The sequence below is a fragment of the Agelaius tricolor genome, unplaced genomic scaffold, assembly GCF_023055355.1.
Source record: "Agelaius tricolor isolate 1412-34295 unplaced genomic scaffold, bAgeTri1.0.p SCAF_13, whole genome shotgun sequence".
Classification (NCBI taxonomy): Eukaryota; Metazoa; Chordata; class Aves; order Passeriformes; family Icteridae; genus Agelaius; species Agelaius tricolor.
The window spans coordinates 5,638,487-5,661,371 of NW_027269273.1; the positions used below are offsets into that span (position 1 = coordinate 5,638,487).

Below are 22,885 nucleotides of genomic sequence, written 5' to 3' on the forward strand. Positions count from 1 at the left end.
GGACACCTTCCACTATTTTAAGAAGGGCTGTGACAAAAAAAATCCCCTAAATCCTGGCTGTAGTTTCAATATTGGGAATATTCCTCATGGTGAAGTGTAACACTCCAGAGGCACCGAGGGGAGGATTCCCAGTGCCCGGGGCACAACCCCGTGAATTATCTGTGAATAATTCATGAGTAACGGGGACCATTATCGGTTTGTGTTCCCAAACAAACACCAGCCTTAGCACATCTCCATCGGACCGGCTCTGAAGTCAGGCAGCCACTTAGCAATTAAAACTTTAATTGCTCCGCAATTAAATTGGCGACTACAATGTAATTAGCAGGCAGGGTTTCATTTGGGAAAGCCAGGCTCTGGTTGAGAGGCCCAAGGGCTGTGTGCTGGGGACCAGGGCAGCAAGGGAAGCTGTTCCCTCTTGGATTTCATGGAATATCCACAAGCATCGCTCAGCTGCAACTCCTAGGGCCGGTTTTTACTAAGAAAAGCTTAATTTCGTGAAGTTTTAGTGAACCTCCCAGAAATCCTATAAAGCAACAGGGTGAGGTGAGGCCCTGGCACAGGTGCCCAGAGCAGCTGTGGATGCCCCTGAATCCCTGGAAGCGTCCAAGGATAAAGAACCAAAGCACTGAGACTTGGGGGCTTGCAGAACCCAAAATATTTTGAGTTCTGCGTGGTTAAAGGGATTTTTGGAGCTATTTCTGTTGAGGACAGGCTGATGGCTTGTGGAGGCATCGATCTCTTTTATTGACCCTTAACTCTGGTCACCTTCTCATGTTCATCCTGGAAAGGGAATGGCTGGAGCCCTTGGAACTGGGGAACTGAAGGCACTGAGATTTTTATTTTATGCTCTGTTTGAAAAATCATACACATTGCCCATTGTTATGGAATAGCTTCTTACAGCTGACAAAAAAGTGCATTGTTTGTATGCCAACTAGCGCTCCCCAAAATCAGCTCAAGCTGTAAATTAAATATAATGTTGAATTCAATAATGCTCAATATTTGGACTGAAATGCAGCATTTTCTGATTCTCCTGCCTGGAGAGAAGCATCTCTTGCATTATTTAGTGTTTGTCTGATGGAGATGCCAAGGCAAGCTGCAGATGTATCTCCATTAATTGATCAATATTGTGTTGTATTCCATTTGGTTCCTTTATCTGCTTGATACAGCAGAACAATTTGTTTGCTCCATGGAAAACTGCACTGTACAGGCTGCCAGGTAGGAAAAGAAAATGGGAAAAATCCTACAGCAGCCCCTTGAACTTTTAATTCCATAAGAGGTGAGTTTTTCTCATGGTCTGGGCATCTTATGGTGAGGTGTTTAATGTTTCAGATTGCTCAGTTACACAGCAGGGGAATGGGAGGCTTTCTCCAGGATAATAAATTGTAATTAAAGAGCACATTAATTACCAAACCACAGAGCATTGTTTTATCTAATCTTGCTAATACCTGCATTATTGTGCTGGGAAATCTTCTCTTTACTTTTAAAACAAGTATTTTAATTTCATCAGCAATGTGTTTCTTGTGCTCCCCAACACTTGGGAATAATGTGATCCCATCTGTGCATTCCTGCTCAGAATTGCTCATCTTTCTTTGGAACCCATGAGCCAAAAGTCAGGTAAAGTAATTTCTTTTGCAGGTTTTTGTTATAGAGCTTTATCCAGCAGAGCTTTTTGAAGAAAAAGCTGCTGAAACTCCAGTCTATTAAACAAAAAATGACATTCTTCAAAATGATTTAGGAATCTCTGAAGTGTGGGAGGCACCACTAAAGGTTGATATTGCTCATTCTTGAGATAAACACCTATTTTTGTTCTTCTTGTTATATTAATATGAAGAAATTATTAAACATTTATAGAAATAGTCATAAAAATTAACTTACATGAAGATATTTGAATTCCCCCCAACTCTGCTTCTCTATCACAGAAAACACTGCTGCCATTTTACACTCCCACAGCCCAGGTAACTTTTAGGTCATAATATTTACCAAACAGCCATTTTCAGCTTGATAAATAATCATCTTTTCTAACCTAAATGAGTCTGTGTTTCAGTTCTCTGAAACTGTTTCCCAGTTTGGGGTGTCAGGGGAGGTTTTTTTAGTGGCTGCTAAGATTTGAAACCTTTGCTCTTTTTCCCCACTTTTTTTTTTTTGGTGGGAATAACCCTGTGGCCCCCTCATGTCTGTCCCCTCTTCCTTCTCTTCTCCTGGCTCTTGTTTATCAAATCTTGCTTTTCAAGCCCTCCATTATTTAAAAGATGGGTCACGTCCAACCTCCCATGTTGGTCCTTTCTTTCCATCCAACCTGGGATTTTAATTTTGACCCTTCCTCACACATCCCAGCATGATGCAGGTAAGCTGATAAAGCAGATTTCCCCTCATAAAACGAGATATTCAGAAAGGCAAGGGGTGGAGAGATGGGAATTAAATAATAGCCACGGGTCAGAGTAATTTTCTTTTCTATGATAGTTCTGTTACTCATGGATGAATGTTCTCAGGGATTAGTTTCTCAGGGAAAATGACCAAAATTACATCTCACCGCCGTTTTCATGTGGGGTGTTAAAGACCTAAATCTTTTCTTTTTTGAACATAAAAAATTGGGGGAAATTTCACCTGGAAGTCTAAGGGGAAATTTCACCTGAAAGTCTAAGGGGTGAAACAAGTTCACACTGAGTTTAGAGTACTGTATGTCCTGACTGTACAGATGCTCTGTAGGCACAGAATTTTTGGGAATTGGGAGTGGAGCCTCATCCCCAGTGTCTCAAGCCTCGTCCCACAGCCTCAAGCTGACCCAAGGGAAATATAGGTTGGAATTAGGAAAAAGTTTTTTACAGAAAGGGTGACAAAGTTCTGGAATGGTCTGCCTGGGGAGATGGTGGAGTCACCATCCCTGGATGTGTTCAAAACCAGCCTGGATGTGGCACTGGGTGCCAGGGTTTAGCTGAGGGGTTGGGGCTGGGTTGGATTCAATGATCTTGGAGGTCTCTTCCAACCTGGTCATTAGAATTTAGTTCTGTGAATTCTAATGAGCTACAGCTGTGCAGGACAGGTGAGTGATATTGAAATTAGTGAGCCAGTAATGAGCCCAGGGGCACTGACCAATCACACAGGAACAGAGGGCACACAGGTGCAGTGCATCAACATCAGGGGATAAAAGGCTGGGCTGAAGAACAACCAAGTGCTGATGCCTGAAACTTTCCTCTGTGTGAGTCACACCTTTGCTGTCAGTGGTGAGTTTTGTATCCCATGGAAAAGGGCTGGAGTTCATGCCCAGGGCCCTGTGGCCCTGCTGGGCTGCTGCCATTCCAGATGGTGCAGGACGTGTCCCCAGCTGCCACCACCCACCCCTCGGGCTGCCCTGGCAGTGCCAGCACCTCCTGCAAACGGGGCTGGTGCGTGGGCACAGGGGCTGTGGGCATTGGGAGCGGGGCTGAGCCTCATCCCTAAGGAGCTGCAGCTGTGAGAAGCAGGTGAGTGATATTGAAATTAATGAGCCTTAATGAGCCCAGGGGCACTGACCAATCACACAGGAGCAGAGGGCACACAGGTGCAGTGATCAGCACGAGGGGATAAAAGGCTGGGCTGAGGCACAGCAAGGGCAGTTGCTGGCAGTGTTAGGGTGTTACTGTGTGGGAGCAGATACCTGAAGCCTTCTGAGCTGGTGAGGTGTTGCTCTGTGTGGGCTGAAGCTTTCTGATATTGTTTGGTGACACTCTGTGTACTGTGGGTATCTCAACTGCAACGATGCTTCACTAAAAACCAGTCAAGTGTTAAAAGTATCTGCATGCAGTAGTTGGTTTTAACCTTTTCTGAGTGTATGTGCTCTTCTTCATAAGACATTTAGTTCCTTTTGAAGTTGTAGGGCTCTGGTGTGGTTTGTTTTTTGTTCACAGTATGGAATTCCACGATGGTTTGGATTGGAAGTGACCTTAAATTCCCTCCAGTTCCACCCTGCCATGGCCAGGGATGCTTTCCACTGTCCCAGGCTCTTCTAAGCCCCATCCAAACTGGCCTGGAATCAAATAAATTTTAGAAGTTAAATCTCAAAAAGACATTCACTCTCCTTTAAAAATGCCTGAAATTATTCAATTGCCCTTTTAAAATGGTTATTCTCTCTTCTTTTTTCTCACAGATGGGAAGGTTGAAGTGACAAAAGAGGGAGTGAAGCTCTGCACCATGGGACCTGGCAAAGTTTTTGGGGAGTTAGCCATCCTCTACAACTGCACCCGGACAGCTACTGTCAAAAGTAAGAGCATTTTAGATGTTTCTTCAATCTTTTCACTTGGAAGCTGCAGCCTCTTTTAGGTGTTTTGCTTTCTCAGTGAATTCAGCTCTTTGGGGCATGGATTTTGGTATGGAATTTGGGCACTCTGTATGAAGGAGATGCAGAGGAAATGCACCATGCAGTCTTTCAGGTTGGTCCTACCCCATGCAGAGGAGCCTGAAGCTTGCCACCACAGTTGTCTTTACAATTCCTGCTGGATCTCATGATAATTATTTTCTTCTTGCTTAGAAGAACCTTTCTGACCTGTGTAAGTCTTTAAGGGAAGCTCAGTAAGCCAAGCTTAGCTCTTGTTCAGGACAAATCATTGTTTTCCCACTAAAATAAATCAAGGAAAAAAAATCTGGATGGCACTTGACCCCATGCTCTAAACTCCTCAGCACTTTTCTTACCTGTTTTCTTTTATGAATGTTCTGGGCAAAAACTTGGCTTGCACAGTTAAGCAGAGGGAATAAATCATATTGCTATGCATGACTTAAATGGGTTTTTGTTTACATTCAGATGCAGATCTAGGATATCACAGCTCTCCTTGATCTTGAGGACAAGAGTTTATGGTGGTGTCTGAAGCAGAGAGAGATAATAAATAGTTGTGTGGTTTTAAGGTGCTGTGGTGGAGGAGTTAAAAGAGTACAGATGGTACAGAAAAATTCAAACAAGAGGTACAAACTTGAATAATACAAACCAGTGGTATTCTGGTGCCAGAATAATGAGCTGTGCAAGTCCCTGCTCAGAAGAAAGCTTTTTCTGAATATCTAATTGTGCCTCAAAAAAAGAGAAAGGAAAAGAACAAATGGGCAGGAATGAGAAAGCAGGAACAGATAAGTGGATTATTTTCTGCAGCATGTGCTGTTCTCTGTAGGGCTCAAGGACATGACTGATGTTCTCTGTTCTCACCTGTGCAAACCTTGCCTTTCCACAAGTGCTGGCGACCTCAAGTGAGGGTGGAAAACTCAGAAAAGCAGCAGGTTTGTGTGATAAATACAGCTGGGGAAGGTTGGGAAGAGCAGAGGGAAAGCTCACAGCCTAGAAAAGGCAGTGAGGGGATGGTTGTTGTTTAGTTCCCCTTAGGAATGCAGAGCTGCAGGGCACCTGAGTGGAATCCCACAGAACAACTCTGTTCCTGTGCCATTCCCAGCTGCTTGGGCAAGGCACTCCCACTGCAGCTTTTCTGTGGTTTTATTTTCCCTTGCTGCCTTTTCCATACCCTCACACACCCCTGCTGAGCAAACCTCCAGCCTGGCACGTGGCATTGCTGTCCCAAATCCCTTTGTCCTGGTTAAACTGGGGGCAGGGGTCACTACTCAGAGAATCCTTGCCTCAAGGAAAAGGAGTCTGTGTCCCTTGTTCCTTTCTTAGCAGCATTGTGTAATTAGAGTTCTGCTGGGTTTTAATCCCTTTCCCAGGGCCAGCAAGGGGCCTGGAGGAATTTTCTCTCTGGTTAGTGCACATATCAGTGCAGATTTGGGGCTGTAATGAGCTTGGGGAGCTGCTGCAGCTCACAGTCATTGGGCTGAGGGTATGGAGGTGCTCACATCCCCTCTGGGCTTGGTGTTGACTTAGTTGGTCCTGCACAGCTTCAAACACCTGCTTGTTCCTTTGGGAAATGAGCAATAAATGTGCTAAATCCCTAGAAAGCGGTGGTAAATACTCCATTAAGCCTTGGATCATTCCAAGGTTGATTTAGGGAGCAATAAAATTGGTGATTGTAGTGAGAGAAGACACTCAGCACTGGTGGTGGTGAAGAAGTGGCAGGGAGCACCATCCAGCTCCTCTTTGGAGGAACTCTCAGGGCTTCCCAATTTTCAGGAGAGAGCTTTCCATCATCTCCAGGGTGTCAGGAGTGTGCTTTGATGGGCCTGCCTGTACTTCATTAGGAGGGCATTAAGTGCTGCTTTCTGAGGATGAAGTTGCAGCAGAGGCTGAGTGAAGGATGGATTTATGTGGGTGTGGAGCTCTGTGTTACAGCTGGGCCATAATGAGGTGTCAGCTGAGTTGACATCTCCAGCTGGAACTGGGTTTTATGTGTACCCTGGCTTTGGTTTGTAAATAATAATGATTTTAGTGTCATTACTCACTGTTAGTCTGCACAGGCTCTTCAGCTTGTGCTCACTCTGCAGGAGCAAACTTCAGCTATAAATCACTGGAGGAAGGGCTTTGTCTTTGCAACAGGATTTAGGAGACATTAAAATTTTATCATTCTGATCTGACTCCTGTCTCATAATGACCTCTTTAATAAGGCAATTCAGGGCTTTGAAAAGCCTGCCCCAGGAGCACTATTAATATTTTTTTTCCCTGTCATTGCAGTCTTAAATAAAAGCAGGGTGGGGTTTGAGTTCAAGCAGGGCATGGGAAGAACCCAAACCCTTGGGTCTTGAGGAGCACCGGGGAAGGCAGGGCCACATCTCCTGACATGTGGCCTTCTTTTTAAGATAAATGAACAATTTCTGACTTCTGATTTTTGTTTGGTTTTTCTGCAGTGTTTGCTTTACATTTCCAGATATTAGTAGAGGGTTTGGTGTTTTGTTTTTTTTTTTTTCTGGTTTGTTTTTTCTTCTTCTGGTAGAAACTGGTCAGTCTGCTCCAAGTATGGAACTGTCAAGGCTTTCTGACTCCTTGATGTTCACAGATCACCTTCCCTTGCACACTCAGTGAAATCCAAATCAGCAGCTAATTTCTCCCTCTCTCTGTATTGATTATCCAGAGATCTCAAGTGCCTGCATGCAATCCTGGATGCTGCTTGCAATTCAAAGCAGAACCACAGACTTTTCTCCCTGATTCCAACAAATAATTAGGCTCAGAATGAGGAAAACATCACTTGTTGTGGCTACACCTAAAATGATGTCTCTGATCCTCTGTTTTTAGAGACATGGTTGGAAAAAAGCTTAAGAGAGGTCAGCAAAAAAGATAAAAGACAGAAATCCCCTCAGATGAATTGGGGTTGTGTTTAAAACATTGTGATTCTTCATTTTGCTAACAAGATGTGGGAGGAAGTGAAATTAATCTGCTGTTAATACTGGGCAGAAGTCTCGTTCCTCTTAAAGAAAAATGTGTGGAGCAGATTTTTGCAGATGATTTAGGCTGAATTTTGTGGAAGGAGCAGATTGTCCATCCTCTAAGGATGTTCTGCTTATTTTAGAAGTGGTCTAGCACCTGAAATAGATTCTCTTGTGGGAAAAATTCAAATAAAACCATCCCTTAGAAACATCTCCATGCGAGGCTGACGATTTCAGGGGAGTTGCACTCCACGCCAGCTTGTGTTTTCAGGAGAACTACTAGCAAAAAAAAAAAAATAAAATAAAAAGCAAGCAGAGGCTGAAGTTATTAAACTCTAAATTATGTAAATCCTTCTGCTGGCCCTCAGAAGGCAGCACAGGAGTCCCTCAAGCTGCTGTGCTTGCCAGCTGCACTAATTGTACAAAACCCGGCGCGGCGCAGAGGGATTAAGGCGGGAGCTCGGCTTCTCCTTGCCAAGCCTGGATGAGTTTGAATTTTCAACTGCTGGTTTTTGTTTTAATGGAGTCCTCTGCACTGCTTGCTGCAGCCCCAGGAATGACAGAACTTTCTGAGGAGCTTGGTAACATGGATAATTTGTGGGAGAAAATAAGGCGGCAGAGAGTTGCCAATTAAAACTGCAGAGACTCGTTAAAGCCTTGCAGAAGGATGCTGCCTTCAGATATTCTCCTCCAACAATTACAGCAGCCAGGGTAAAGTTTGTTCAGCTCTCCTTAAAACACACTTTGCAAGGAAGTTGACTTTTAGATACTCAACTGTTTGATTAAAATCTCTCTGATATTACATGGAGATAAGAAACCCGGGCTGGCCCAGCCAGTCTGGTGTGCCTGGTGGGAGATAAATGGAATATAAATGGATATATCCTGGGAGAAAGTAATTTAAACTCACCCTTCCACTGCCTGTATTTTACTGTGACCTTTCCAGGTCTTGCAAGTAATGTGACAAAATGGGATTGGATTATTCCTCCGAGGGGATGATAATGAGAAAATGATGTTGAGGACAATGGACAAGGTGTAGCGGGATTCTGCCCCCCACCTTCTTCAGAAGCATCTTCAGGATGGCATTTCTGTGGCTCCTTATTTCCATCTTTGGGATCACAGAATCCCAGAATGGTTTGGGTTGGAAGGGACCTTAAATCCCATCCATTCCACCCCATCCCATGGGCAGGGACACCTTCCCCTGTCCCAGGCTGCTCCAGCCTGGCCTTGGGCACTGCCAGGGATGCAGGGGCAGCCCCAGCTGCTCTGGGCACCCTGTGCCAGGGCCTGCCCACCCTGCCAGGGAACAATTCCTCATTCCCAATGTCCCATCCAGCCCTGCCCTCTGGCACTGGGAGCCATTCCCTGGGTCCTGTCCCTCCATCCCTTGTCCCCAGTCCCTCTCCAGCTCTCCTGGAGCCCCTTTAGGCCCTGGCAGGGGCTCTGAGCACTCTCTAGAGCCTTCTCCTCTCCAGGTGAGCACCTGGAGGTTCTGGCATCATAGGCAGCTTTAAGACTGGGTATTTATGGGAAAAACTTTCAGTGTTAAATCCATGTTGAAAAACCCTATAGACCTGTATGGCCAAACAGATAAAGTAACAATAAATAACAAAGGCCTGTTTGTTCTGTCTGATAGAGGAGGAGGGTGATCACCATTCCAGGGAAATGAAGTATTTCTGTTGTTCTGGAATACTTGTGGAAATAATTTTGTTGATATTTTTCACGTTGATTTAATTGCAGAGTGGATTGAGCTGAGTTCTCATCACTTAACCATTGTTATAAGGAGATGATGGTTTTCTCTGTGCAACCCTTGAAGGATTAGTGAATATTAATAGCAGATGTCAGACAATTAGTTCATAAAAGCTCCCATTTCATCCCTTTTTATAGATGTCACTGAAAATGTTGCTGATGTTTGAAATGTGGCCAGAGCAGCTGTGAGAAATGAGGTGACTGAACTTTGCTGTTGACAGTAAAGCTTTGCTTTGGGCAGTGTTTGATAAACAAGGGGATGCAATGGAATATTTGCCATAAATATTAATTTATAGGCTCAGTGACTTGTGATCTTTTCCCAGATTAAAATGCAACAGACAGCACAGGGGCTGGGTTTGCCCCACATTATATGGAATTTCTCATTCTAGACTATTTCCTGGCAGTAACTGGGGAACAAGAGGCCACTTGGCACCAAGACAGGCCCAGAACTGATCAAGTTGTATTTCAGAACCAAAGCAACCACTGCCTTCTGTTCTCTTGGGCCACTTTTAGGAGCTCTTTGCTGCCATGAAATCACCCCAAGCTGCCTTTCCTGCTGTCCATAAAAGCAGAGAGCTCCATGCTATTGACTGTGTGACCTTAAATCCGTTTGCTCGTGGCAATGATGCAGCAACAATCAAATTGATGGAATAGTAACAGTTCCAAGAATAATGGAATGATGGAATCACTGAAGCTGGGAAAGACCCTTCAGGATCATCCAGTCCAAGCTGTGCCCACCTTGTCCCCAGCCCAGAGCCCTTGGACACCTCCTAAGAGTGCCAGTGTTTCCCCAGTTTGGGATGCTGAAGAGGGCTGGAGTTCACTTGCATTTATCTGAAGTTCCCTGGCCAAGATGCATTTCACATTATTGAAGTGCCAGTGTTAAAAGCATTTGGATACCAAATAAATTGACAAAACTGCAGATAGGCTTTTTAATTAAAAAAAAAAAAGGCACCAACAAGTTCTCTGTATTGCACGTTTGAAAACCTCATTATATTTCATGAATTGTATCTTCTCTGGGAATGGACTGGGAATGGAAGCTTTTATTTATCTTTAGGCTGCAATAAAACCCATCCAGACAACAAGCAATGTTGACAACTGCATTCACTCCTCTGAAGTTATTTGCAGAAGCCTTTACTCCACAGTATCAAAGCCAGCAGTGTTTGAAATGGGTTTGCTGAAGCTCTGCCCTTTGCAGCCTGTGCCTGACACCCAGCTGGAGGAAATGAGATTAAAATAGTGTCTCTTTTTTAATTAACTGCAGCAATGAGGTGCCTGGGGAGAGGCTCAGCTATGTTTTGTTAGTTCTTTGGGGTTTTTTTTTAGGGTACTCCATGTAGACAGCAGAAGGTGCAGGTGCCACCTTAAAGCTGTCTTGTCTTTTCCTCTGACATGGCCTGGATGCCCTGGATTGGTTTTTTTGATGGGAATTGAGGTGAACTCCAGACATCTGAAGCGATCTGACAGCACTAAGGGCAGAGATCTGAACGAGGCAAAATCCTGGCTGCCTTTGAAGAAATAGGATTGTCTTGATTTCCTGTGTTTTGTTTTCCAGCTCTCAGGTCACTCTGCCCGACTTATCTGTAGTAGAGGGCAGGAGCAGAGGCTGATTGAATTCACACAGCGCACCCCAGTCACAGCCTGTCTTTTAAACTCGGATTTTCTTTGGCTGATGAGGGTCACAGGAGCTGCCTGGAGCGGGAGGAATTGTCTGAGTGGGTTTGTCTGTGTCACCAGCCCCATTTCTGATGTCACCAGCCCCAGGTACACCTGAATGCCCACGGCAGAGACACTGCTGGGATGTGCCTCTCCCCCGTTCCCCCCTTGGGCAGGCACATTCTCCACTTAAAGGCTGTTCAGCATCTGCTTGGATCCTGTATTCCCTGCTTGAGGAGTCCCTTGAACCTCTTCAGGGTCCTTTTTGTGCTTCAAATTTCTTCTGCCTCTGCTTTTGTGGTCCTTCACCATTTCTGAGCACTGCTGTGGTTCTTCCATTGCGAGAGATCCCCAAAAACAGATTTAGTTTTTGTCAGATACTCTCTGCTAGCACAGCACAGTTGGCTTTGTTCTTGGGGGAAATTAAGGGAATTCAGGTGAGTTTAGCTGATTTAAGGAAGCAGCTTTATGTGTGAAGGAGAAACTCAGGTGCTCTGCCTGTGGTCATGACACCTCCCCTGATCCTGGCCTTGTGTTGCTTGGGAAGGACCTCAGGAAAGCTTCTCCAACCTTTTTTTTGGGACAGGGGCTGCCAGGCAGCCATGGCTTTGTCCTACAGGTCTGGGTGCCCTGAAGGTGCCCTGACCCAGAGGGACACTGTGGGTTTTTTGGGTTTTTTTTTTGTTGAGGTTGGGATTAAATGTGTGAGATGTGTTGTTTTTTTTTTTTTTTTTTGTTTGCACTTAGATGTTTATTAGTTCTTATTTATATTGCAGTTTCATGAACTGTGAAGTCTACAATAATTTACTTTCACAAGTTAAAAAAGGAGGCTTATCTTTTCCTACACAAGGTTTTTTAAGGATAAACTGTTTAATTAAGAAATTACACAAAATGTTTTTACTTTTAACTAATTTAATAATTATTAACAACCATTAATAACTAATGACTTGTGCTCTGCAATAAGGACTTTATCTAATTACACAAAACCATGAAGAAGAAGGATTAGCTTCTGCCTTAAACTTCAATCTTACTTTATATATATAACTACATTCTAAAACCTTAAAGTTTCCCACCATGTGATATTACCCACTTGTATTCAAACTCCACACCCATAATCCCAGTTCTAGAATTGAATTTTGGAAGCTTCTCCACGGCCTCAGTGTTCTCTTTTGTGGGGGGGTCAGTGTTTGTTAACACAGAAAGTCCAAAACTCTCAGCAACCTGAGTTCCAGCAGGACACCTGCTTGGAAAAGAAGTTTTCCAGCCTGAACCTTTCCAAGAGCATGTCCTGAGATGGAGCAGTGGCCATGTCCTGTTGTTATTCCAGAGCACACCTCTGTGCCCAGGGACACAGGAGCTGCTTTGGGAAGGAGTCTGGGTTAACCATTAACCCCCCCATAAGTTTTAAACCCCTCTTTGGGTGATTCTATTTTTTTTTCCCCTACAGCTGGGTAAACACTTGCTTGGGAGAAGGGAGGGGAGCACATGGGAATGGGGAGAGTGCTCAGGGCTGCTGCAGGTAGTGGTGACAAAACAGGGAAAAGTGTTTAAAATCCTCTTTTATTCTGCATTGTGGTGGTTGGGGAAGATCTAACAGCTTTAAAGTGCTCTTCTGCTTCAGACTTGGAGCTGTTTGGACATGGCCATTTGGGTGGGGACATCAGGGCCCTGCAGAGCTCATCCCCATTGTCCCACCTTTCCCAGGGGATGGAGATTTCCTTTTACTGGAGGGAAAAATACACCTGGAGTGAAGCTTCAGGTTGAGTTGAGATTTCTGCTTTATTCTGGAAGCTTGACTTTGGATAAGCCCTTCCTATCCTTTAGCACAGGTGTCTGAAAAACTGGGATAATTTGAATTTACATGTATGAGATTGGCAACTTCCTGGGAAGGGGCTGGTTTATCCCATACCATCAGCAGTGTATGGCTCTAAATACAAGTAATAATTACTTGGTTGCCATTGCTGATGACAGCTTTGTGATTCAACCAAAAAAAAAAAAAAAAAATCTGTGCCTGCCCCATCCCTGGAAGTGTCCCAAGGCCAGGTTGGAACAGTCTTGGAGTCTTAAAGGGAGTTTTTAAAAATCCATTTTCAAAATGAAGGATTTTGAATCTTCAGAGAGACAAATACTTCAGTGTTGGTTGGGATTTTTTTTTTATTTGGCTGCACAAATATTTGCCTGCTTCAAATGAATTGTAAAAGCTTTATGGTGTTTGCTTAATCGCTGGTGCGTTTTTAATTGTTGCTTGACAAACATTGTAATATCTAAAAAGACTCAGTAATTCCCCAGCTTTATGGAGCACTGGGAAAGGAGATAATCTTGTTTTGCCTGCTGCTCCTGCAGAGTTTTTTGGGGGTTTAAAAGAAATCCTCCTTGCAAGCCCAGGAAGATGATGATGGTTGTAGTTGACAGCTGATATTCAACTCCTGCTTCATTACTAAAATAATCCCCCTTAATTGTGGGGGAATAAAATGCTTCAACGCTCCATCAGCTTCTGCAAGAAACTGTGAGGCTCCCAGGCTTTGCTGTGCCCTCATCTCCTCCTGGTTAGTAACAAAAGACATCAGTGATAATGTATTTTTTCCTGATTAACTCCTTGCAAACCTATTTGCTTCCAGGTTTGCCGTAACTATTTGTGTGGAATGAGCTTGCAGGCAGGTCTGGGATATGGAGTACACTGCACAGGATGATCACACCCTGGTAATGCAGAGCCCCAGGAGCAGCTGGCATGGCAGCCTCTCCTTCAGCTGCTTTTGGCACTTAGGCAGGAGAAAAGCAGGGATGTGCTGCATTCCCAGTGGAAAGGGGAATATATTCTATATCTCATCAATGGGAATGTATAAAAAATAGCTGTAAAGGCATGGAAGCAAGCAGGCTCATTAGCACAGTGCCCCTTGGGGTTGCTTTAATGTGTGTTTTAATGACTTTCTCATTAGTGTCTGGAAACCAGTGGTTCCATTCTTGCTGGATTTGTGGTGGGTGCCCCTGAATCCTGCACTCCTGGGGTCACTTGTCACAGACATCTTTTATGAAAAATCCTTTCCTTAGGGTTTTTCCTCCTGAGAAGCTGAGAGGCCTCAGGAATAAAATGTAACCAATGATTTTCTGCTGCTGTGGAATGCAACAGGTGCATCTGGGACTGGCTCATGGGGTTGTTTCTAATTAATGGCCAATCACAGTCAGCTGGCTCGGACAGAGTCAGAGACACAAGCCTTTGTTATTCATTCCTTCTTATTCTATTCTTAGCCAGCCTTCTGATGAAACCTTTTCTTCTATTCCTTTAGTATAGTTTTAATGTGATATATATCATAAAATAGTAACTCAAACCTTCTGAAACATGGAGTCAGATCCTTATCTCTTCCCTCAACCTGAGACCCCTGTGAACACCACCACAGTCACTTCCCAGATAAATTGGTGTAACTCCAGCACATGGATGTGTTCATCACAGAGATGCTCTGGTGCCAATCTATCACCCAGTAAAACCCCAGACATCAATGGGTTTGTGATGGCTGTGGCTTTTTTAAACATTTATTAAAAATCCCAGACTGGTTTGGGTTGGAAGGGACATTAAATCCCATCCTGTGCCACCCCTGCCATGGCAGGGACACCTTCCACTGTCTGAGGCTGCTCCAGCCTGGCCTTGGGCACTGCCAGGGATGCAGGGGCAGCCCCAGCTGCTCTGGGCACCCTGTGCCAGGGAACAATTCCTCCCCAATATCTCACAAATCTCATCTCCTTTAATTCAGAACCCTTCCCCTTTCCCATCACTATCTAACCATGGAAATAGCCCCTCTCTCTCTTTTTTAGAAGCTCCCTTTTGCTACTGGAAGGTGCTTTAAGGTCTCCCTGGAGCCTCCTCTTCTCTTTGCTGGGAAGATGGAGAAGTGGCAGAGATCCATGGAAAATGTGCACTTTTAAATTCCTCTGGGGAAGGTTTGCAGCTGAGATCAACCAGGAAGACTGAGCAGTTTGTCAGGCAGTGAGTTTTTTTCAAGGATGGTCAATTTGGAGGAGCCAATCTTAATTTTCCAGCTTAGTTTGCAAATTAAGTCTTCTTTTCTGAGAACAAAACTAATGTTATGAAAGCATCTTTATAAACAGTTTGTAATTGCTTTAATTTGATAAAGGCAAAGTGTTCCCATCTTTGTCCTCTAATATCAGTTTATCCTTCAACAGCATAAGAGCAGAACTTGGGAAAGAAATGATTCCTTGTGGAAAGAAACACTCATTTCCATGTTCTTTCTCTCTTTTTTTAATGTTCTATTGTAGCTAATGAACTGCTGTGGGTTTGTGTGGGCCACGAGCACTGTGAATTCATCGTGTGTCTGCTCTCAGCGCTCACATTAGGACTGGAACAACATTTATGTCTTTTAATCACCTCTGGAATCCCTGCTGCACTGGGGTGTTAGAGCTTGGGGTGTGCTGGGAACAGAGAGCTGGCACACACTGGTGTGGATTCCTCCAAACCCAAGTGTTCCAGGCTGTTGGAGGTGGGCACAAATAATCCCCCACAAGTAAAATGTCCTTGTTGATCTCATTCTGGGGTCCCCAGTGCTTTGGTGCTGGGACAGGAACAAGTGTTGGTGGTTTTGGGAACTTCTGTTTGTGTTCCAGCCTGGGAATGGGGTGAGGCCCTCTCACTGGAGGCACTTCAGAGCTGCATCTCCATCCAGGAGGATTGAATCTTGGTAAAATGTTATTTATTCTCTGCAAGCTCTGAGGTTTGAGGGTGATGTCACATCCACATGAGTATCCTGGAATCCCAGAATGGTTTGGGTGGGAAGGGACCTTAAAGCTCAGCTCATTCCCACCCCTGCCATGGCAGGGACACCTTCCACTGTCCCAGGCTGTTCCAACCCCAGTGTCCAGCCTGGCCTTGGGCACTGCCAGGGATCCAGGGGCAGCCCCAGCTGCTCTGGGCACCCTGTGCCAGGGCCTGCCCACCCTGCCAGGGAACAATTCCTCATTCCCAATGTCCCATCCAGCCCTGCCCTCTGGCACTGGGAGCCATTCCCTGTGTCCTGTCCCTCCATGCCTTGTCCCCAGTCCCTCTCCATCTTTCCCATCAGCTCCTTCAGGCCCCAGTTTGGTGACCCCAGAGCTTCTCCTGTCCAGGTGAGCAGCCCCAGCTGTGCCAGCCTTTCCTCCCAGCAGAGCTGCTCCATCCCTCTGCCCATCCTGGTGCCTGCCCTGGGCTCTCTGCAGCAGCTCCAGGTCCCTCCTGTGCTGGGGACATCTGTGTGTCACAGGGGGTTGGCAGTGAGGGACCAGCAGGACACACATTCCATGCTGGCAGGGCCACAAGAGTGATTGGTTGTTGGGATCTCTGTCTCCAAAAGGTTTGCTTAGTGAAAGAGGAGGAAATATTCCTAATTTCAGAGGTTCTACTGAGGGTTTGAGTTGAGGAATGTGCTGGTCTTGTTATACCCTAAACTCCCTCAAGCTGCCTGATGCCATTTGGAGATCCCAGCATCTGATCCATTCCAGAGTCCACTGGAAACACCCCAGAAATCCTGGAGCTGCAAGTCACAGGCACTCAAGTCCACATTTTCTACAATTAGGAATGTTAGAAGCCTGTAAAGGTTAACTACATTAATAGTCAGCCCCTGCCAGCCCTCCTGAGGAGAGTGGCCTGTCTGGGAGACCTTTTGTGGATGAATTGTGTTGTAATGTGGAGTTATTTTGCAGCTTCTCTAACTTATTTTCCCTGAATATTTGTCAAGTTGCATGTAATATTTCCAGAATAGGGGAGGCATTAACCTTTATTAACCACTGCAGAGACTGAAACTCCTAAAGACTGACGGGATAATTAAGGCAACATCTCGGGGTGACTTCACTGCTCCTCAAACTCCATTAATTCTGATGACAGTGATGAATTTCAGTGCAGTAATAATTAGTTTTTCTCACTGTATGGAGAAACATTCTGTAAATCACTGCTGTAAATTCACTCTTTCTGACTCCAAAGACATCTGAACTCATCAGTGATCCTGCAGTTATTTCCATGTCCCAAGAGATCTGTGTGTATTGGAATGGCAAAGGTTCCACAGGCTGGGACAAACAGCTCAGCTGGATGTACAAACTCCTGTCATGACACCAGCAAAGGAATTCTGAATGGTTTGGGGTAGGCTGGGCTTTCCCCCTTGCATTTACATCCTGCTGGAGTTAATCCTGGCCACGTATTGCATGTTCAGGCCTTGAATAACGAGGGTGTGATTTCCAGGTGAGGCTTTGGAATAGATCCATTGGGAAAGGCTTGTTCAGCTTCTCTCTGCTCTCCTTGGCTTCTGTTCTGATCAGCATTAAAAGCTGATTGCCACATCCAGCCAATAAATCCTCTCATGGAATTATGGAATATCCTGAGCTGGCAGGACCCATAGGATCATCCAGTCCAAGTCCTGCACAGACACCCCAGCAATCCTACTCTGTCCAAACTCTCCTTGACACCTTCTGGCTTTGCATCCACCTTTTCCTCCTGTTCCTTTTGCCTGCACTTTCCAAGCCCTTGTGGGGTGTGTGCTGGAAACAGAAGGGATGGGTGTCACTGTCCCTTTTTTTCTGGAAAAATCCCTTTGCCCAGTATTTCTCTCCAGGGAAGCTGAGAAGCCTCAGAGAAAAAGGAAAACAAATTCTTATCTCATTTGCTTCTCCTGTGCTTTGCTATGTGTTTAGAGATTGTTTGCCCACAGGTGGTTGTTTCATTGGTTTCTGCTGTGAATTATTTTGACTTATTGGCCAATCAGTGCCAAGCTGTGTTGGGACTCTGGAAAGAGTCACAAGTTTTCATTATTATCTTTTTAACCTTCTGTCTGTATCCTTTCTGTGCTCTTTAGTATAATTTAGTTTAGTATTCTTTTATATAATATAGTATCATAAAATAATAAATTAGCCTTCTGAGAACATGGAGTCAGATTCATCATTCCTCCCTCCCATGGGGCACCCTGCAAATACAATAGATGGGTGCTGGGGAAAAGGGATTTTAAGACCTGTGGAGAGGCTCCATGTGTGGGCAGGAAGTTTGAGCCCACACCAACAGGGGCTTTTTCCTGTCTGGAATAAACCTGTGAAGCTCCAAGGTGATGCAATGCAATTCCAGGTTTTATTGTCAGAGGAAAGAATTCCTTGCTGATAAAATCCTATGGATGGTTTATTTTGGCTAACAGGGAGAGGATGGTCCCATTTTAAATCCTGTGCACTGATGTCGTGTGGAGATTATTTCATGTTTGGTGCTGAGAAATTGAGGTTTTTTGGGATTGTTCAGCCTGGGGAAGAGAAGCTCTGGGGCTGCCCCTGGATCCCTGCAAGTGTCCAAGGCTGGGTTGGATGGGGCTTGGAGCAGCCTGGGACAGTGGAAGGTGTCCCTTGGCAAGGGGTGGGATGAGATGAGCTTTAAGGTTCTTTCCTACTCCAGCCTTTCCCTGATTCAATAATTTATATATAATATAAACTCATACCTTTTTGCCTATGAGCTCTGTTTTATAAAAACAATTTTCCAGTCTGAATTGCTTTTCCTAAACTCTCTGCAAAGCCTGTGTTTATAAAGTGGATATTAAAATGGGCTGAAAATTGTCTGGTCACAAAGTCAATGCTCTCAATTCCCATGCAAATGGTTCATTTTGTTCTTTAAACTGTTATTTACACACAGTGGTCTGTGAATGTTTATATGCAATGGCAATTCAACAAGTCCTGGGAAGGAACTGGAATCCAAGTGGCTTCAGTAAAATTGTGTGGTGCAGATTTCACAGTAGATTTGGTTAAAACCATTTTTCCCCATTTAGTTTGTCACTAATCGCTGCTTTCACTAATTACTTTTTTTGTCTTGAACAACTGCTTGGAACAGCTCCACAAAAGCCAATTTGTTGTGTTCATCATGCAAAATATGCCACGACCAATTACACTGCATGAGCCTGTATATTTAAAATACAGTAAATCATCAGAACACAGCCCACAATTTATTTCTCTGAGTGCACATAGAAATTAATCCACAATTTTCCTTAAGGTGGTTTTATGGCTATGCCAACTTCCCATGTCATAGCATCATTTCCTGGTAAGGGGGAATGGATTTAAATTAGATATGTTTAATGTGTTTCAATTGAATATTGGGAAGGAATTGTTCCCTGGGAGGGTGGGCAGGCCCTGGATCCCTGGCAGTGCCCAAGGCCAGGTTGGAGGAACCTGGGACAGTGGAAGGTGTCCCTGTCCATGGCAGGGGTGGCACTGGCTGGGCTTTAGGGTCCTTTCCAACCAAAACCATTCTGGGATTCTGTGGTTCTGAATCTGCTTGTGCCTTATATGGGAACGGTGTCTTGTGAGGCAACAGGAAAATGAAGATGTGAGAGAAGAGAAAGGAGCAGAGGGTGTCATGTGGATGAGTTTGTTAATGACAGATGGATTTTCCCTGTGCTCTCTGTCAAGGTGGCAAACCTGACCCTCTCTGTGCACATGTGCAGAGCTGTGCTTGCCTTCATGCTTTAATTCTTTAGCTTTGCATTCAGCATCTTTGCAAATGATTCCAGTGATTCACTTAGGGATGACAAATTCTGTATTTTTAGCTATTTTATCCCAGCTGCTGGGATAACTGCTGGGAGCAGCAGAGGCTGCAGCCAGTGATGCACAAAGGGAAGGAGCCCAGCCTGGCTGCCAGACCCCCCAAGTGACTTTGCTGGTTTTGTGCTGTTGGCAGATAAATTGCAGAATGATCCCAATGAGACAGGACTGACTGGCCAGCTCCTGATACCAGGACAAACAATATTCTGGGCAGTGGGAGCTTACCTGCTTTTATCTCTCCCTTTTACATGTGGTTTTAGCAGATTTTTAATTTCCCAGAGCATCTGGAGGCCTGCAGCTGGTTTGGCACGTGGTGGGAAGCCCAGTTTGTTTAGCCAGTGGGTTATTTAGTAATAATAATTAGTTTATTTCATTTTATCTGTCCTCCTGTTGGAGATGTGTGCATGGGAAGGAAGCAGTGGAAATTGGGCAACCCAGAACTGGAGTCAAAGAAAAGACCAAACAGTTTCCCCAGAGCTTTCAGGAGAAAGCAGGGCAAGAAAAAGTTTTTTGGGAAGGACACTTAAATATGAGCCTTTTCCATACATTTAGGTCAAGAGGCTCAAAAGTCCTGAACAGGAGTGTGGCTCTGAATCCCCTTTGGAGATTGGCATTCCCCCAGGGAATTCCTGCACGTGGGTTCTGAGGGTCCCTGGTGCACTGAGTGGGACGGAAATGATGGGAATGAGCCACAGATCAGCCTCTCCAGTGGGGTGTTACAGCAAAATTACCACAAAGAAAAGTTGGGATGGAGCAGAATTCCTGCTTCAGTTGATGTTGTCCTTGTGTCCCAGTGGAATGTCCCAGCTTCTGCTCCCTGGCCACCCATGGGTTCCTCTGTGGCTTTGTCCTTGTGTATGAGTGTGGCACATTCATCTCCATCTGCCATGAGGGACCCCAGAGGGATGGAGCAGCTCTGCTGGGAGCAAAGGCTGGGGGAGCTGGGATTGTTCACCTGGAGAGGAGAAGCTCTGGGGTGACCAAACTGTGGCTTTGCAGGGCCTGAAGGAGCTGCAGGAAAGATGGAGAGAGACTGGGGATAAAGGATGGAGTTCCAGGACACAGGGAATGGTTTCCCAGTGCCAGAGGGCAGGGCTGGATGGGATATTGGGAATGAGGAATTGTTCCCTGGCAGGGTGGGCAGGCCCTGGATCCCTGGCAGTGCCCAAGGCCAGGCTGGACTTTGGGGCTTGGAGCAGCCTGGGACAGTGGAAGGTGTCCCTGCCATGGCAGGGGTGGGAATGGATGAGCTTTAAAGGTCCATTCCCACCAAACCATTCTGGGATTCCATGACATTTCCTTGGCTGAGGCCGGTGGTGAGTGACTGGGTGTCCCACAGGGCTTTGGTGACCATGTGACCTGGCTGGGGCCCTGGAGCAAACTTGATTTGCACAGAGAATCAGCCACTTCCTGGTAGAACCCACTGATCCATGGTGGTTCATGGTGATCCATTGCAGTTGATGGTGACCCGTGGTGATCCATCGTGATTAACAGTGATCCGTGTTGATCCACGGTGATTGATGGTGATTTATGGTGGTCCATGGTGATCCATTCTGACTAACAGTGATTCATGGTGATTTATGATAATCCATGGTGATCCATTGTGACTGACGGTGATCCATGGTGATCCATTGCAGTTGATGTTGACCCATGGTGACCCATGGTAATCCATCGTGAGTGACAGTGGTCCATGGTGATTGATGGTGTTTTATGGTGATCCACCATGACTGATAGTGATCCATGGTGATGGATGGTGATTTATGATGATCCATGGTGATCCATCATGACTGATGGTGATCCATGATGATCCGTGGTGATTTATGATGCTCCATGGTGATTGACAGTGATCCATGCTGATCCATCATGATTGATGGTGATCCATGGTGATCCATCATGATTGAGAGTGATCCTTGGTGGATTTATGATGATCCATCATGACTGATGGTGATCTGTGATGACCCATAGTGATCCATGATGACTGATGGTGATTTATGATGATCCATGGTGATTGACAGTGATCCATGGTGATCCATCATGATTGATGGTAATCCATGGTGACCCATCATGATTGACAGTGATCCATGGTGATTTATGGTGATCCATCATGGCCCATGGTGATCCATCATGGCCCATGGTGATCCATTATGGCCCATGGTGATCCATCATGACTGATGGTGATTTGTGATGACCCACGGCGATCCATCGTGACTGATGGTGATCCATGGAGATCCAAGCTGTGGTGGCCTCTGGAAGCCCTGATCTTGGTGTGCAGCACAGCAATGAGGTTTTGGGGACAGGGAGCAGCAGATCCAGGATCTCCCCGGCTGAGAAAGCTCTGTCCACCATCCTGCGGTCACATCAGTCTGGGCATTGAATTTCCGTGGGGAAAATAAGCAAAATTTCCATTCCTGTTCAATACATCTCCAGTGGCTTTGGTTCACCTGATTCCTTTTCCTTTTTTGCCTCAGCTCTTTTAATCCTGTTCATTAAGTATTTCATTAGTTGCCCTGATCCCTCAGTTAATCTGTTATCAAAAAAAGATAATTGAATTTAACTTCCCAGCACAACCCAGTTTAGATGGATAAAATTCTAGGCTAATGACTTGGTTTGCTTCTATTAATTGTAAGAATTTCTATAATTAGGCTGAGAATATTCTTCTGTTGACATGAGTTCTGAAATATTGCTCATCCCAGGGAAATATTTTTCAAATAGTGCAAATAAATGTGGTGGTAGAAAACAGAAGAGTGTTGAAATAGGAGGGGTTCTGCTTGGTTTGAAGGCAGCTTGGGAAGAGAAAGCATTTATGGAATATTTTGGGTGTTCCATCCCTGTATTGCTGAGAAATAGGTTTGTATTTAGAGATTTTGCTGTAAAGATAAATTTTTAGAAGGAGGAGGGAATTCCCCCTAAACCAGTGGGGGGAAAGTAAAAGGCTTTGGGAATGCAACAGCCTTTGGTGCGGGGACTTTATACTGCTCAAAATATTTCCATTGCAGGCAAGTAACAACAGATGAGGGGTTTCTGATGAGAGAATGTGCTGATAAATGAGTGATGGACTATTAATTAACCTTATGTTAGTCCCTAAGGGGTGACCCAGATAATTTGGGGGGGAAGGCAGGAGGGGGAGCAGGTCAGAATCCTGCAGCTTGGATTTTGTGGAGCTGTGTGGAGTTGTTTGGCTGAGAACAACTCTTAAAATCCCTCACAAGCTGAATATTTGCAAATAATTTCAGCTTCCCCAGCAGCTGGCTGTTCAAATCCCTCATGGAAGCTTCAGAATTCTCATTTAGGATATTTAGTGGGTTCTGTAAAATCAGTGGAATTGCACAGAATAGAACATGAAGTGTTGTATAATCCCTTCTGCTGAGGGGAGGACAAAACCCAAAGCCTAAAGCAATCCAAGTACAGACCTGGGTTCCTTTTGTTGTCTCCCATCTCCAAAACCAGTTGCAATTTCTGTTTTATCCCAGAATCTTGGAATGGTTTGTGTTGGAAAGGACCTTGAATTTTATCCAGTCCCACCCCCTGCCATGAAGAGAGACATTTTCCACTATCCCAGGTTGCCCCAAGCCTCATCCAACCTGGCCTTGAACTTTTTTACGTTGGAAAGGGGATGAAAGAGATGGGGAAAACCTCCTAAAGCTTTTGTTGATTAATACAGGTTTCAATTCCC

At 45.0% G+C, this 22,885-nt stretch overlaps 1 protein-coding gene across 3 annotated transcripts in view; it reads left to right on the plus strand.

Moving 5' to 3' along the window:
* Window positions 1–22,885, plus strand: part of PRKG1 (protein kinase cGMP-dependent 1) — a 383,398-nt gene that overhangs the window by 172,874 nt on the left and 187,639 nt on the right. For all 3 annotated transcript variants that reach the window (XM_071438575.1, XM_071438577.1, XM_071438574.1), the window contains exon 3: window positions 4,124–4,237. In XM_071438575.1, the coding sequence (XP_071294676.1) occupies window positions 4,124–4,237 (114 nt within the window). The remainder of the gene's footprint in view (window positions 1–4,123; window positions 4,238–22,885) is intronic.